At 31.1% G+C, this 15,148-nt stretch overlaps 1 protein-coding gene across 1 annotated transcript; it reads left to right on the top strand.

The window, feature by feature from the left end:
* Positions 1-533: 533 nt before the first annotated feature.
* On the top strand, positions 534-10,866 carry LOC105453359 (probable 4-coumarate--CoA ligase 3). The gene is made up of 10 exons (XM_011695242.1): positions 534-833; positions 5,262-5,548; positions 6,539-6,746; positions 6,906-7,075; positions 7,179-7,365; positions 7,556-7,710; positions 7,978-8,161; positions 9,012-9,337; positions 9,984-10,179; positions 10,461-10,866. Exons 2-10 carry the CDS (start codon positions 5,312-5,314, stop codon positions 10,544-10,546), a joined length of 1,749 nt encoding a protein of 582 aa, XP_011693544.1. The 5' UTR covers positions 534-833; positions 5,262-5,311; the 3' UTR covers positions 10,547-10,866.
* The last annotated feature ends 4,282 nt before the right edge of the window (positions 10,867-15,148 follow it).

Here is a 15,148-nt window from a genome sequence, read left to right as displayed (position 1 = left end):
TTGTATTCTAAGTAAGATGGTATGAGACTTATTCGAAGTTTAATAGACTTTCTTACTATATTTATATCTATTATTTGGCTTTTTACAATATATTTTTTTACGTAATTATAAAATTATTTTGTAATACTGTCACATTATTTCAACTAGTAAAAAACTACATATAGTAAAGCTATAAGTATAAAGAATATCTTGTATAACAAAATTCATTAAGAAGTATCTACTATCTCAGCATATGACTAATAATTTATATATTTCAGTGTATGACTAATATAATAATTGATATATTCTTGATTTCGATGTTATTGACGTTATTATATATATTTATATTATTCTATAATATAATTATATGTATATATATATATATATATATATATTTATTTATTTTGATGTTATTGACGTTCACATTATAAAGCACAACAGACCGGTATTTTCGTTATAATCTTTTTTTCTTCTTGTTTGCCTTTCGTACATCTTTCCAGCATGGCAAGTCGATGGTGGGGGAATCAAACGAAATCGCCTCGACTCAAGTTCAGTTGGTTTGTTGAACAACTCGGCAGTCCGCCAGGGAAACCTGCTACGTAAACGTCGGTGGCCGGACGATCGACGGCGATCTAACTGGCAACCGTTCAATTCTGCGCGAGTTTTTCGTGAAATATTACGCGCGCGCGCGAAAATTGCAAGTTTTCAACACCAGAGCATTCCAACGTCGCGACATTGCACTTCTTGCCAGACATCGCCGAGATATCACCGTCAATGAGATAGCGTTCTAACATCTCTAAAAATAGAGCGGCAAACACGGTTCACAATCTACCAAGTACAGAGAGAAAGGCGACGTAAGAATCTAGATCCATGAAATATCACGTACTTTTGAAAAATATGAATGTAATGATTTTACGTACGATATTTAGCAAATATTAAATATTATCAAAAATGATTCCACATAATAAAAATATGTTATATAAAGAGACAAAATATTTGTTTAATTTGTTTCGAGTTTAAATTAATTATAAATCCTATTTTAAATTTTAAATTGTAAGATTAGGTCGTATTCTTCTCATATGAGAAAGTCTACGTTAAATATTGTATATCATCAATCAGTAGTACTATTTTCTGTCAAGAACATATGTATGATATGTACATATAACGGTGCAGTATTTACGTACAGCGATGTTATGATTTACGTATTTGAACTGACTATAGAGAACTTGAAAACAACATAAATTTAGTTTTGATGAGCGGATAACCAGTGGAATACGTTCTACATACATTGGACTTCTTAATTATGTAAAAACAAGCACAATTCATATAATAATATAATTAGTGAAGTAGAAGCACTATCTAAAACTATTCTGTTCAAAAATTACATATCAACATTATATAAATATTATATATGAATTTATATAAATATTTATATGAATAATATTTCTCTCAACTTTCTTTATCTCAATTTGTGCAGTTTTTTTAATTCAAATTTTTATTTTTGCGAAAATTGCATTAGCAAACATTAGTATAGACTATACTTTTGCAAGCATGTTAATTAGCATTATAACGATACGTATGGAACATACTATGTGATGTAATGTGTGATAATTAATAACAACAGAATATATAATTAATGATGTTAATACAGTATTACACGTATCGATGTGCCATATGATTTTTATCAGAATACGAAAAAAACAGTAAGCGTCGTAAGCTTGAATAAATAATAAATGAACTTCGGCATCATTTTTTCTCATTATTCATTCAATTTACATGTTGAATTGTCGCATGAATATACATGTGCTATGTACGTTTGCGCATACATGCGTACATTTAATTCACTTGACCTTCTATTCTTATACCATTTATCACTATGCAATCATAATAATATTGTTTATCCGCTAAGCTCTATTGGCATTATTGATTGCAGAATAAAACTAACTTCAATTGCGTTTATGAACTTCACTTATAATGTCCAAGTTTAGATAAATCATATCTGATATCTCAAACTATTTTTTTGTATATATAGAGTAACTTCGGTATATATTCCGCACGAGGATTTATGCCGCAGAAGTCAAAAATAGAAGAAGTGAAAGTAATTTTCTCGCCACTATACCTTTATGTTATATTAGTATTGTGTTATGATTTTAATTTTTTACTGTTAATATTTATAAAATTATTGTAAATTAAATTATTTATCACTGTAATAAGTAGCGCAACCATAAGTTACAATATAATCTACATAAAATGATTATTGTAGGAAATATAAAAGGCTTCGTGATTATTTTGTGGTATATAAGTGTAGAGGAAGTGTAAAGAATAGAGTATAGCAAAATACAAGTGCTTAGTTCTTTAGATTATTTGTATACTTTTTGAGTCTTTCATTCCAACCGTGAGTAGCCATATAACCCACCCATATTTTTATACGATAAAAATGCAAGGGTTTAAAGAATTTTTTTAATGTAAAAAATAATAAATTTTTTTTATAGTAATAGACAGTCTAAAGTTTTTACCGGTATAGTTTACCTTAACCATAATTAATAATACCTGATAAATTAAATTTTTAATAGATGCGGCGTATATACCGGAATTACTCTAGTAGTCTTAAGTTAAAAATAGTTCTATGATATCGAAAAAATTATTTCCAATATTATTTGTTTAGCTGCAGTAATAGATAAATATTTCATGCAACAAACATTTTCATAAATAAAATCAATTTTTTATTATAAAATTGTTGTCGTGCTTTAAGTGATTATATTATTCAAATAATTTATTCGATTTATTCGAGACACGTGCGTTTAGTAAAAAAATTATTTTATTATGTTTAAGAAGAATATCATGACTTCCTATATAGCATACACCTCCAAGGGACATCATACACATCCTAAGGATGTGTAGGACGGTCCTTGGATGAAGTGTTTGAGTCAAATGCCGGTTAAAATGTCGGATCAGGAGGTATGTTTCATAGGACATGTAAAATGAAAAGTTAAATTACAAATAAGTGTAATTAAAATTAAAAGAATAATCAAAATATAATTTTTATAAAAAAACTAAATAAATAAGATTTTGTACACAATTACGTTTTTCTTTACATTATATTTTATACAGATATCATAGATACTACAAAAGAATAAATAGATGATATCGCTCCATATCAATGCAATAGCTAGTATTTAATAAATAACATGTAGATAATTATATATATTTATATAAATATTTTTTTTAGACAAGTCGCCTCTCTTCGAATAGATGAAAAATTTTTCATTATTTGAATTTTTGAGAATTTTGAGTTTCTTTATTGACAACGATAACATATCAAGTTACAGACTTTAATCTGACGTTAAAAGCAACTGTTAAAAGCAGCGTTTGAACTTTGAACACTTTATATTTATACATTATCTGATCGATTAAAATTTCGATTGTGCATTGTTGACTTTAATCATTTTTTGATACTTAAGGTGAATCGGCATGTTTATAATTGTTTCGTTGGCCAACTCATGTCAATTTAGTTAACTGTGACCCTGACATTAATGCCTATATCACATAAACGCAAACAATTTCAGCGTTTAAAAACGATAAAGTTAAGAACGAAAAGATAAGTTCACGAAGTGAAGTTTACTTATACTCGTCTAAAATGTTACTATTGCATAAAACAAAATATTACATAAAACATTATATCCGTTATATTAATTTTAAAATATTACATAAAACATTATATCCGTTATATTAATTTTATATAAAACAGTAGCAATATGTATACTCATAGCAGCAATTTTATTATGGGGGGAGTTATATATTCTTTTTATCATATTTTATATTACTTTGTCCTTATACTTTTCTAGGAAACAATTGAAATTTTATTTTAACATTAATAAAATGTTATTTTAATAATAACATTTGTTACTATAATAAAATTTTATTTTAGAATAAACTAAGATCTTGCTCGCAAACATAGCAGATCTCATATTCAATAATATTTTTGTATTAATTTTATAATTTCTAGTTCATACAAACTGCGCGTCAATTATTTGTTGGTCTTGAAACATAGTCCTAAACAGAAGCTGGAGTATGTAATATCAAGTAGTTTAATAGCACACACTGATAAGCAATTTAATAGAACTGATTTAATAGTATTGCTAGTCAGCATCGGTAATGAAAGAAAATTCACCGCTTATTTGTGTTATCTATATCGGTCAATTATCACTTGTAATTTTTTTGTTTTAGTGTTTCAATTTGTTGGAATATTTTGATAAGATTAATGAGGCATTTCTATGAGACTTCTCTATTTAAAAAGAAGGGAGAAAAATATGCTACTTTAATTTCTTAATGCTTTATACGTAAATAGTATAGTAAAAAAGATTGATTTTACACAATTATGTTTTTCTTTATATTATAATTTATGTAGATATCATAGATACAAAAAAAAATGATTTAAAGAATAAATGATATATAAACAAATAATCAATTTCTTGAGTTAAGTAATGCAGTATAATATATTTTTATTTTTGCCTTTTATTGCATGGCGAGAACAGGAGATTTTATTTTAATTTTTTATGATTTTTTAATGATCAGGAAGCCATTAATTACTTATTGTAGTAAATTAAGTTAATTTTGATAAACAAATATGTATAATATATTTATTCGAAACATATTTAAATAAAAATGGAGATGTTTGATCTTGACTTTTGTATTAAATGAGTTTGTTATTGAAATGAATGTATCAGTGTAACGTACAAATGTCACGATGATACTATCGTTAAATAAGCAGATAATAAAAATTTTTATAATTGCGGATACATACGACACTTAGAATATTCATGCATTTCATAGTGTCAATAACTGCGCGGTATTTTTTCGCGCAAATCCATCATCCATTATTCAGTTGCAAAAACTGCACAACTAATTTTTTGCGAAAACATCTACTATTATTTTATATAAATCTTTATATCGTAATATTTTACGTTTATTTTTTTAACAAATATTTTATATTTACGTTTAAATTCTACATTCGTTTATGACATTTATTCCGAAAAAGAAATATGATGTAAATTGTACTTTTTGTATTTCTACATGTGTATTTCTACATGAATATTTAATTAAAAAAACATGCATAATAAAAACTTTATTAACGTATAAAACTTAAAAAATTATCTATTTTTGTATTAGGTAACATTTTTATAATTCTATGTCTTCTAATACATACAATTACCATAATCTGTCTTTATTTTACGATTTTATTTCCAGTCTTGAACTAATAAAATGATTTATTACGCTTGCAGATTACGAACTGTGCAATTAATTGCCGATAAGTTAATACCATTATACGAGCATGGCAACACACGCATTTCGTGGTATTCAGAGGCTGAATCGGGTACTGGATGCAGGAATAAGGACGCTGAACTCCACATTGAGACGTGCATCGACCTCGTCGCAACCCAGAATTGTGACGGGGCCAAATAACGAGAAGATTATTATGCCTGTAGCCGGTGAAGCTTCTTACCCGGAAATCTTGATCCACGAATTCATTTGGAACGATAGCGAGAGTTATCCTAATCACATTGCTTTGGTAATTTTTTTGATCTAATAAATATATCTATTATCTATCGCATAGATCTATCAGATCTACGTATCTATATCTACACTGGGAAAAATAGTTTTACTAATTGTAAGATGGATATGGTTGAATGAATTTTGGTAAAATCAAACAGAATTTCTGATCATAATAATATAGGATTCGACATTTCATAACTAGAACGTTTGATAGACTTTATTTACTACACGGATTTAATTACTAGTTGGATCTGTAAAATTTCTTTTCAGTAGGCGTTATATTCAGTAGACGTCACACAGAAGAGAATAAAACATGCAGCATCATGAGATTTTTCACAATTCCCAAAAGAGAGAAACCGAAAATAAAAGTAACTGAGAGAAAGATTTTGACAGTTTTTAGTTTTGCACCAAAATTATTTCAAGAACTTGATAATTTCTGGAAGTTAAATATTCCATATTAGACATGCTAAAACATGCTAAAATATAAGAGGCTCAACATCCAACAAGAAATTCTACTATATTTAATAGGGAAGAATTATTCGGTCAACAAAAATTCTGGTATATTTGACAGGAAAGATGATGCAACAAAAGTTCTGGTAGATTTAATAGGAAAGAATTAATCATATTCGTCTGGTAAATCCAACAACAATTCGATTTTTGAACAGATATACTGATTGAATATAGATTTCCAATTAATACAACCAGATTTTTTTCCAGTGTGTATCTCTATTAGTTCTATACGATAGATAATCTATTTTGATGTGTAGCGTTTCTAACTAATTGCGTCATTTTTTTTCAAACAGATCAATATAAATTATTTAACAAATTTTAATGTGGGGGGGGGGAGGGAATTGTGCGTGTATGTGGAAATCAAGAATAAACGTTTGCAAAGACGGAAAATATGTGACCAAATGTAAGCGTAATTAGTTAGACCTATATTCGCTAATGGAGAATCTATCTTATGGAGATTGTAGACGCTGTATATTAATTTTATCATACTTTGCAGGAATGCGGTGTAAATGGCAAGAAATACACATTCGCGCAAGCCAAGGATGCGACAAGTTATATCGGTAGAAGTTTGCGGAACATGGGTCTTAAAAAGGGCGATGTGGTAGCATTAGTGGCACCCAATTTGCCGGACACAGTTTTAGGTTTCCTTGGGAGCCAGTCAGGAGGCCTTGTTGTCACTACCGTGAATCCACTGTATACGTCTGGTGAGCTTGATATTTCAAACTATTTTATTTTAATATGTATACTATATATATATATATATATATATATATATATATATATAAACATGATGAAATATTTAAAATAAATGGGCGAATTAAGCGTATTGTTATAATATTGATAGACATGATGAAAATTTTTAGAGGAAATGCAGAGGCAGTTTTTGAAAGCCAAAGTAAAAGCAATCATCACTTCGACCGCAATTGCATCTACAGTGCTCGCTGCAACAAGGGCATGTCTTCCACATGAAACTCCTTTTATTGTAATTGACGATAAGACTGGTTCTACTCCAGAGGGTTCGATACCTTTTGATGTTAGTAATCAATTAAGATAGATATTTCTCAAATAAATGAGCGATATTTAAATGTTACAAATGAAAGTAATTAAACAAAAATAAATATAAAAAAATTTTTCAGGATCTCATAACGCGAGGTAAATCATTGCCACCCGTAAATTCGGACAGAACTTGCGACGATGTAGCGGTTTTGCCATTCTCAAGTGGTACGACTGGATTACCAAAGGGTGTTAAGCTAACACATCGCAATCTGGTGTCTAATATAATGATGGTGACAGCTTCTGTCGACGCATTTCATCCTACTACAAGTACCTTCCATTTTATCCAACAAGTTATGATTTCAATCTTCTTGTTTGAGCTTTCCAAAATTTGTAAAAATTTTGTAAATTAATGTTATATCAATTAGCTTTATATTTGCAAAATCCTTAATTTAAAATTGTTTTCTAGCTTCACGATTTGATATTCATCATATATTAAAATTTCTTAATTTTTTTTCAGGTACATTTCAAGAAATAATACCTACTGTGTTACCATTTTTCCATATTTATGGAATGAATGGTGTGGTATTTCCACGTCTTGCTTCCGGCAACAAGATAATTACCATTCCAAAATTTGTACCGGATCAGTTTCTCAGCGTATTAGAAAAACACAAGGTATTATCGTTTGCCATATTCGAATAAATCTCTTCTTTAGATTTTTCGGTACATTTTTTTATTAAAAATTTCGATTTATTAGGTAGAATGTAAGATGAAGCACGATTGAATATATTCAAATTAATCTAAAACAAAACATCATGCACTTTTTGTGATTTCATATTTTTACAATTTTACATCATCAATTAGAAAATTATGATTTCACTTGTGTATAAAAAAAATTATAAAAGGCTTAAAGCACTAAACTCGCGACATGGCACTTTGTAGGCAACTGTCCTGTTTTGTGTACCACCTATAGTGCTATTTTTAACGGCTTCCCCTCTTGTGAAGAAGCATTATTTCGATCATATGCATATGATGATGAGTGGAGCCGCGCCGCTCGCCAAAACGGACGTCGATAGATTCTACGAGAAATACAACGTTGATCCACAAGTCTTCAAGTTTCATCAAGGTGGGTGTTCGCAAAATCGAGCCGTTGTCGACGCAAAATTCTCGACTCGCGAGCGAACGAGATGTTTATCGAGTTTCGCGAATCGAATTTCCGGGGTCGCGTTTCAACGTGCGCGAGCTTTGAAGGCTCGGATATATTTTTTTTCCCGATGGGGGTAGCAATGTCGAGGAGCAGGAGGAGGAGGAGGGACGAGTTTTGCATTTGTGGGCTTTGCGAGCCCGAACGAACGAACGGCGTATACATTCAATTTTTAACGAGATCCGACGAATCGGCCGCGCAGATTCTGAAATAAAGTTCGTCGTATCGAGAGCGATGTCGTATTAAATTTTACTCTTGTTTGTTTGTTGCACATTCGAGTTTGTGGAAATCGGCAAATTTATTGTGTTTGAAAAAAATGCCAGTGTTAATCGACAGAATCTATTTATTTATTTTTTTCGCAAACAGAGGTTTCACTCAGATATATGTATATTAACTTATTTAACACTTACACGTGTTTATTCAGCAAAATTGTTTTTGGCTCAGAGTTAGTTTGACAAATTACGTGTCAATAATAGGTTGCAAAGTTTGTTAACGTTTTTCGTGTCAGTTTTTAATTTTTTTCGTTCCATCTCGTTGAATCTCACAACTATCATTTTTGTAACTATTTTGAAGATTCCATTTATTCTAATAAAATTCTTTATTAAAACTTTTTATTCTCTCTCTCCTGTCGATATAAATATAAATATAAAATAAATTAAAATATATCGCTAAATATAAAATAAGAGAAAAAGAATCGATAGAATTCAAAATGACAAAATATTTATTTTGATATCAAGTCTAATTATTTAAAATCTTACGATGTTTTTTCAAGGTTACGGATTGACGGAAAGTTCACCAGTGGCGTTTGTCGAACATGGTGAAAAACCTTCTAGCATCGGAAAAAATGTGGCGAGTTGCCATGTACGCCTTGTAGATATAACGACACAGCAGGACGTCAGTACTTCTGGTCAAACCGGCGAATTATGGATCAAAGGGCCTCACATTATGAAAGGATATCTGGATGACGAAGTCGCTACAAAGAATACGTTAACCAAGGATGGATGGCTGAAAACGGGCGATATCGTTTATTTTGATGAAGATTTCGATTTCTATATTACAGACAGATTAAAGGAACTTATCAAAGTCAAAGGATTCCAGGTAACGACTTGTTCTGTTGAGAGAAAAGAGCCTTTTCTTTTTTATTGTAATATGTAACTTGGTATTTTTATTTTTAAATTGAGACATATATTATATTTTTTGCAATGTTGATCGATGTGTGGTATAAGAAAATTCCAATTATATAAATAATCTTTAGAAAATAATTGCTTTATTTATAAGTAAAATTTTCTTCCCAAATGTTATATACCTAATATAGTGTAATTTATTCTTTTTATTAAAATTATAAATTATTTTACAATTTGAACATTATTATTCTATATCACTATAAAAAATATTCAAATCATTTAATTACGTAATTGTGTTATGCAATGATTAGCAGAATTATTTATTTCCGACAAAATTGATCGAGAAATCTTTACATTTCTTTCTTTAATCTCTGATAAGAAATTTTATCACATTAAGACTGATTAAGAAGTTAATTTCAGTTTTGCCATATTATTGGACTTTATATAATTATTCACGTTGCTTGGGGAAATGGATGATAAATAACAGTTGTAATTTATATCTAAAATATCGCTTCAAAGTTTCAAAGTTTTCCGCTGTTTGACGGTACCTCATTTCTCGGTGGCGTTTAAAGTGACCGCCTTTTCCCTTAATTTAAAACGTTATTTTCGCCTGGTCGAAGGTACCGCCGGCGGAACTGGAAGCGTTGCTGCGAACGCATCCCGACGTGGAGGAAGCGGCAGTGATTGGTATTCCGCACGCGAGGCATGGCGAGGTACCGAAGGCATTCATAGTGGCGAGCAAGGGTAAGAAACCCACGGAGGACGACATTAAGAACTTTGTGAAAGGGAAGGTCTCCGACTACAAGCGACTGGAAGGTATAACTTGATTCAAGTTTTACAAAATCGCGGAAATTTCTAATTGCCGCGCAATCAGTTTAATTTAATTAGCATATCGATATAGTGGTTGTGTCGCGACCTTTAGAATAATTATTATCCAGACATCCGAATAATTGCAAATATTTAGAGAAATGACCAATTTTGTTATGTAATTCGATTAAAATGTAGGTCTAAGAATTCAGAGATAGAGAGAAATGGATAGCTAAGAAAGCTTTATCAGGAAAGTTCAAGAAAAGATATACTTTTTCTCTTTTTCTCAGGTGGAGTCACATTCGTTGATGACATTCCGAAGAATGCAAGCGGAAAAATTCTAAGATCGAAGTTGAAGCAAACCTATAAGTCTTAACGTTGTCAAAGTCATATCTTTTTGATAAAAAGATATTTTTTTAAATAAGATTAATAATAAAAAATTTAAAAGTTTTGCACATATAAACGAACGTAGGTGAAATGTAATTTTCCATGGGTGTATATCATTATTACGTGTACAGTGTTTTTTCCATAAAACTGTAAATCTTTGATATAAATATGTACATAATATATATTTATATGTACAAATTATCTTTTGCAGTCTATCAAAAACGGAACGTAATGTTAAAAGACATTTATATAATTTAAAAAAACAAACATAAATAAATTTTATTTTTTCAAAAAGAAATAATTAAATGTAAAACATTTTCACAATTATTTTTAATTGACATTAAACATAATTAAAAACAATTAGAAATAACTAGAAAATTAATATGTACAAAATTTTTTCTATTTTTGATAGACTCAACTGTGTATATGTACACAAATATTAGATAATATTATATCTTACAAAAATATAATATTATATCTTAACAGAATGCGATAGAATTATATTTTTATAAATTTGTATTTCTCGTTATTCTTGTTAAATCTATTATATCATATACATATGTTACATTAAAAGTGCTAAGAGGTTTATAGGTTTTCTCCGTGTTTTGATTCATTATTAATGTCAACGTATCGTGAATAATGCTGTTCGTTTTATCAGAATGAGAAACAACCTGATATTACAATGTCAGGTGATGAGGTACAATATCAGCTGATGAAATTAACAGCATTGTTCATGAAACGTTGGAACGAACAATGGATTAAAACATGCAGAAAACCGGTAAACCTATTAGCATTTTTAAAGAGAATACCGTAAAAGCCTTAAAAACATATGTTACATAAATCTTTTGATAATTATTGACCTAAGTTTGTACTTGAAATTTACATAATGTCAGCCTTTTGAATAAAATTGAATTTTATAAATTCGTGTTTCTTTTGCTTAATTGCTTCCTCGATATGTCATCTAAAAATGTCACATGACGTCTTAAATATATTATCTGTAATAAGCAAATTTAGTGAAAATAGGTCACAGTTCGCTTGTACAGAAATTATTGATAATAAATGTATACAATAGTTACTGAATACGTACGTTATAATAATATAAGTGTTGTATAAGCAATAATAAATTGAACTAGACCGCGTAAATGAATATCACAAATAAATTTTAAATAAAAATATTACCATTCTCAGGATGAGGTAATATTTTTCGCAATAATTTTTTTTTGTAGTGTTCGCATTGTTAAAAATAGAAGATCAATTTAATTATGATCTCGTCATTCCAACTTCAGCTTATGATTGCGTTGCAAGTCCGACATTAATTCGAGGTGCAATTGAAAAAGGCCGGATTTAAAATTCATATAAAAATATTATTAGGCGCCAAAATTTAGCCTCGATCGAAGATGCTTATAAATGTTGTAGTTACAATAAAAAAAATATTGATACTATTGATTCTCGCATCTTCGTTTTGTTAAAAGGAAAAAAGTGTCGAATGTACAAGAACCGTGTTCTTAGGAAGCAAGTAAGGCGTTCTTTCGATTCGGGATGGGATTGAAAAAAAAAACGACGTGAGGAAAACACTTATGTGTATCGTGACTATAGACGCACTTTCCGCAGTTGAACTGTGTGTATGTTCTTGATATGATATTGAATCTTCTCTATAGGAGACATGTGTACATACTCGGCGCTGCAATTGTTTTATCTTTTTTAGAAATGTACTTTTGTGCGAATCATTATGACAGAATTAACATGCTGGGACGAGAAGATGCGAATACAGTTGTATGTATGCACGTTATCTACTCCGCCGATATAAAAACTAATTTTTATCTCTTCCAACTCGTTACTTTAGAAACGAAGCACTCCAAAGAAAAACCGGGATGCTACTTTACCTTTTATATGTTACCCGCGTCTTTGTTATTTCACGACGGAGATATTTTCGTAAATTAACTTCCAAAATGCGCGCGTCTTATTTTTTAGAGTTTCATATTATGCACGAATTGTTTGATATGGCTCCAATAATTACATTTTATTTTATTTTGGCCATGTTTATATTTTCATATCATTTTACAGATTGCTTTTCCAATTTTTTGATAAATTTAGAATTATTATTTATGTTATCTCTAAATGCAATTTCTTAACTTTCAACAATATGATGTATTTTGCACGTTGTAAGGTTTGAAATATATGAAAACTTTGAATTTAGAACACTGCGGACTGCAGTATGTTTAGTTCCCTTTTATTTTAATATTTGTGATACAAGGGAAAAATGAACAACATATTCACCACAATATTTGAAATTTTTTTCATTATTTCGTTTTACTGTTATCGATTTCAATTAAATAAAATATATAGTTAATCAAAAATGGAATTTCTTTTTTTAACTCTACAGTTCTCTTTAAAGTTTGAAATTAATGTAGAAAAAAATATTTTACTTTTTTCAACTACTGTTATCTGATTATTACGTTGTTACGTGGGCTGTATCGCTATTTCAATGATTTATGGCTGAATATGATAAAAGTGTCATAAATGCATGGAATAAAAAGCGGATACGTAATGGAGTTTCTACGGACGCTCGGACTTTGATGCGAAATCGATGCTCCCGTTTCTCGCTGTATTTCACTATGTTTCATGATTCTACTTTTTTTCTTATTCATATATTCACGCGATCTTATCGCGAGATACGCTGTAAAAGTGTGATTAAGTGTGATTATAAGTGTGATAATTGTATTCTATATAGTTTCTTTCGTAATTTAAATAACAAAGATATATGTAATCATTAGTTACTTTTATTCTTAATAAAATAGATAGTAATGATGTTCAAAGGAGATGATAAATAGAAAAATGTAGGCGTGGTCGTATTTTCACGAATATATGCACCGGATGCAGTTGAATACACACGGTGACCTTCGATGTGCGCGAAGTCGCAACATTGTTCTTTTTGTATATTTTATACGAGAAATTTCTAGAAGCACGTAATGCCGGTTTTGCTATCTGGGAATTATTTAGCTCGCTATTTCTAGTCGCATCGATATTCCCAACATGTATTTATTTATTGTTTTGTGGTCTTTGATTACCGCGGCGTTCTAGTTTGTAACGAAATAATTATCGCCGCACGTATCGATGATCAAAATAAATTAAGTAGATTAAAAACATAGAGATTTTAAATAGCAAAAGGGGAATAGTATTAAAACAATAGTACAACGTATATGTTCATAAAACAACGGAAATAAATTGGCGATGCAAAGTGTGCGACTCACTGGATTTAATTGCAGTTTTTCGTAGCGCTTAATTAACAGGGAGAAGCGTTCTCAATTGGCTGAGTGAATATCGTCGAAACGGAGAGATAACATAAAAAGAATGTTTCGAATAAAATCGGCTTGGACGTGTTCATTCTTCCGTGTCTCATTACACATTCTGGACGACCTAGTTTCGCCTATATTCGATCTGCGCAGTTACTCTCTTGAGTATCGTGACACCTCCGTTCCTGCTTCCAAAATGAAGTTTCTGTTACTTAAATTTTTATGAATTTTTGCCGATTACCGAATGCCCTCCGCGCGCGATTCTCTCCGCAAAATCTCACGTATTCAAAGTGCAGATTGACATTTTTTATTCCTACATGGAGTGGTTGCGGCGCGTGGAAGATCCTCCGCCCGCGCCGGTGGATTAAAATCAGTTCGATTTTTCGCATTTGAAAGTCGAATCACCGCGAGAAGTCGTGCAAGTGTCGCATGACTTTTGCGCATAATTCCTCCGCTGCGTTTCTATCGTGCAAACCGTACGTACGTGCATACATTTCGCCGACGTCGTCGCCGAGCAGCTCTCGCGGATTCGAGAGTTGACGCGTGGCGGAAAGGGGATAAAGCCCCTTGGTAAATGAGCTTTTTGCCCTATCCCGCGCAGGTCGGGCATGTTAGGCGCGGAGGTGCCTAAACGTATTGCAAGAAGGAGATAAACCGTAGACGTGCTTAATCCAGTCGTCGGTATATTAATGCGCGAGAGGAAACGTGAGGATACTGACGAAAGGAAATAGAGAGTGAGCGAGAAAGAGAGGGGAAAGGAGACGGATGCGGGATATACGAAACCCCGGAGAGAGAAGGATCGAATTCAGAAAGCTTTCAGCTCTCTGCAGCCTCCTCTGTTTCTCTCGCGTAAATGAAAGAACGGTCGGGGAGAGCATCACCGAGGTCGGACGATGAAAAATAGGGGAGGAGCGTGGGCGGTGGAGTAACGTGGAAACCATTTTTTGTCCTACATTTTTCACTCTTTTTTCCTTTTCTCTTTTCTTTTCTCTCATATCGCTGTATGTTAGCGTTGCGTCAACCTTTACTGACGATGAACGATCTTATTTTGCGTGTGGCGACGCCGCCGTTGGTGCAAAGCCGATATAAAATTTGATCGCGCCGGACTGAAGCGCAGGCGAGAGCGGAAAAATTTCTCTTCCTGTTTTTAGGATTTATAGATTCGCTGATATCTATATTTTTTTTTGCGACAAAAAGGATTTTTTGTTCGAGCTTTTTTATGTAATCGCTTATATATATTGGATTTCAGAAAGAGTAGAAAATTTGTTTGAAATAAATATTTTCGACGAATCCTTTAA

Source organism: Wasmannia auropunctata, unplaced genomic scaffold (genome assembly GCF_000956235.1).
Source record: "Wasmannia auropunctata unplaced genomic scaffold, wasmannia.A_1.0 LD336000.1, whole genome shotgun sequence".
Lineage (NCBI taxonomy): Eukaryota > Metazoa > Arthropoda > Insecta > Hymenoptera > Formicidae > Wasmannia > Wasmannia auropunctata.
Note: the sequence above shows the minus strand (reverse complement) of the source record. Positions and strands in the feature narration are given on the sequence as shown.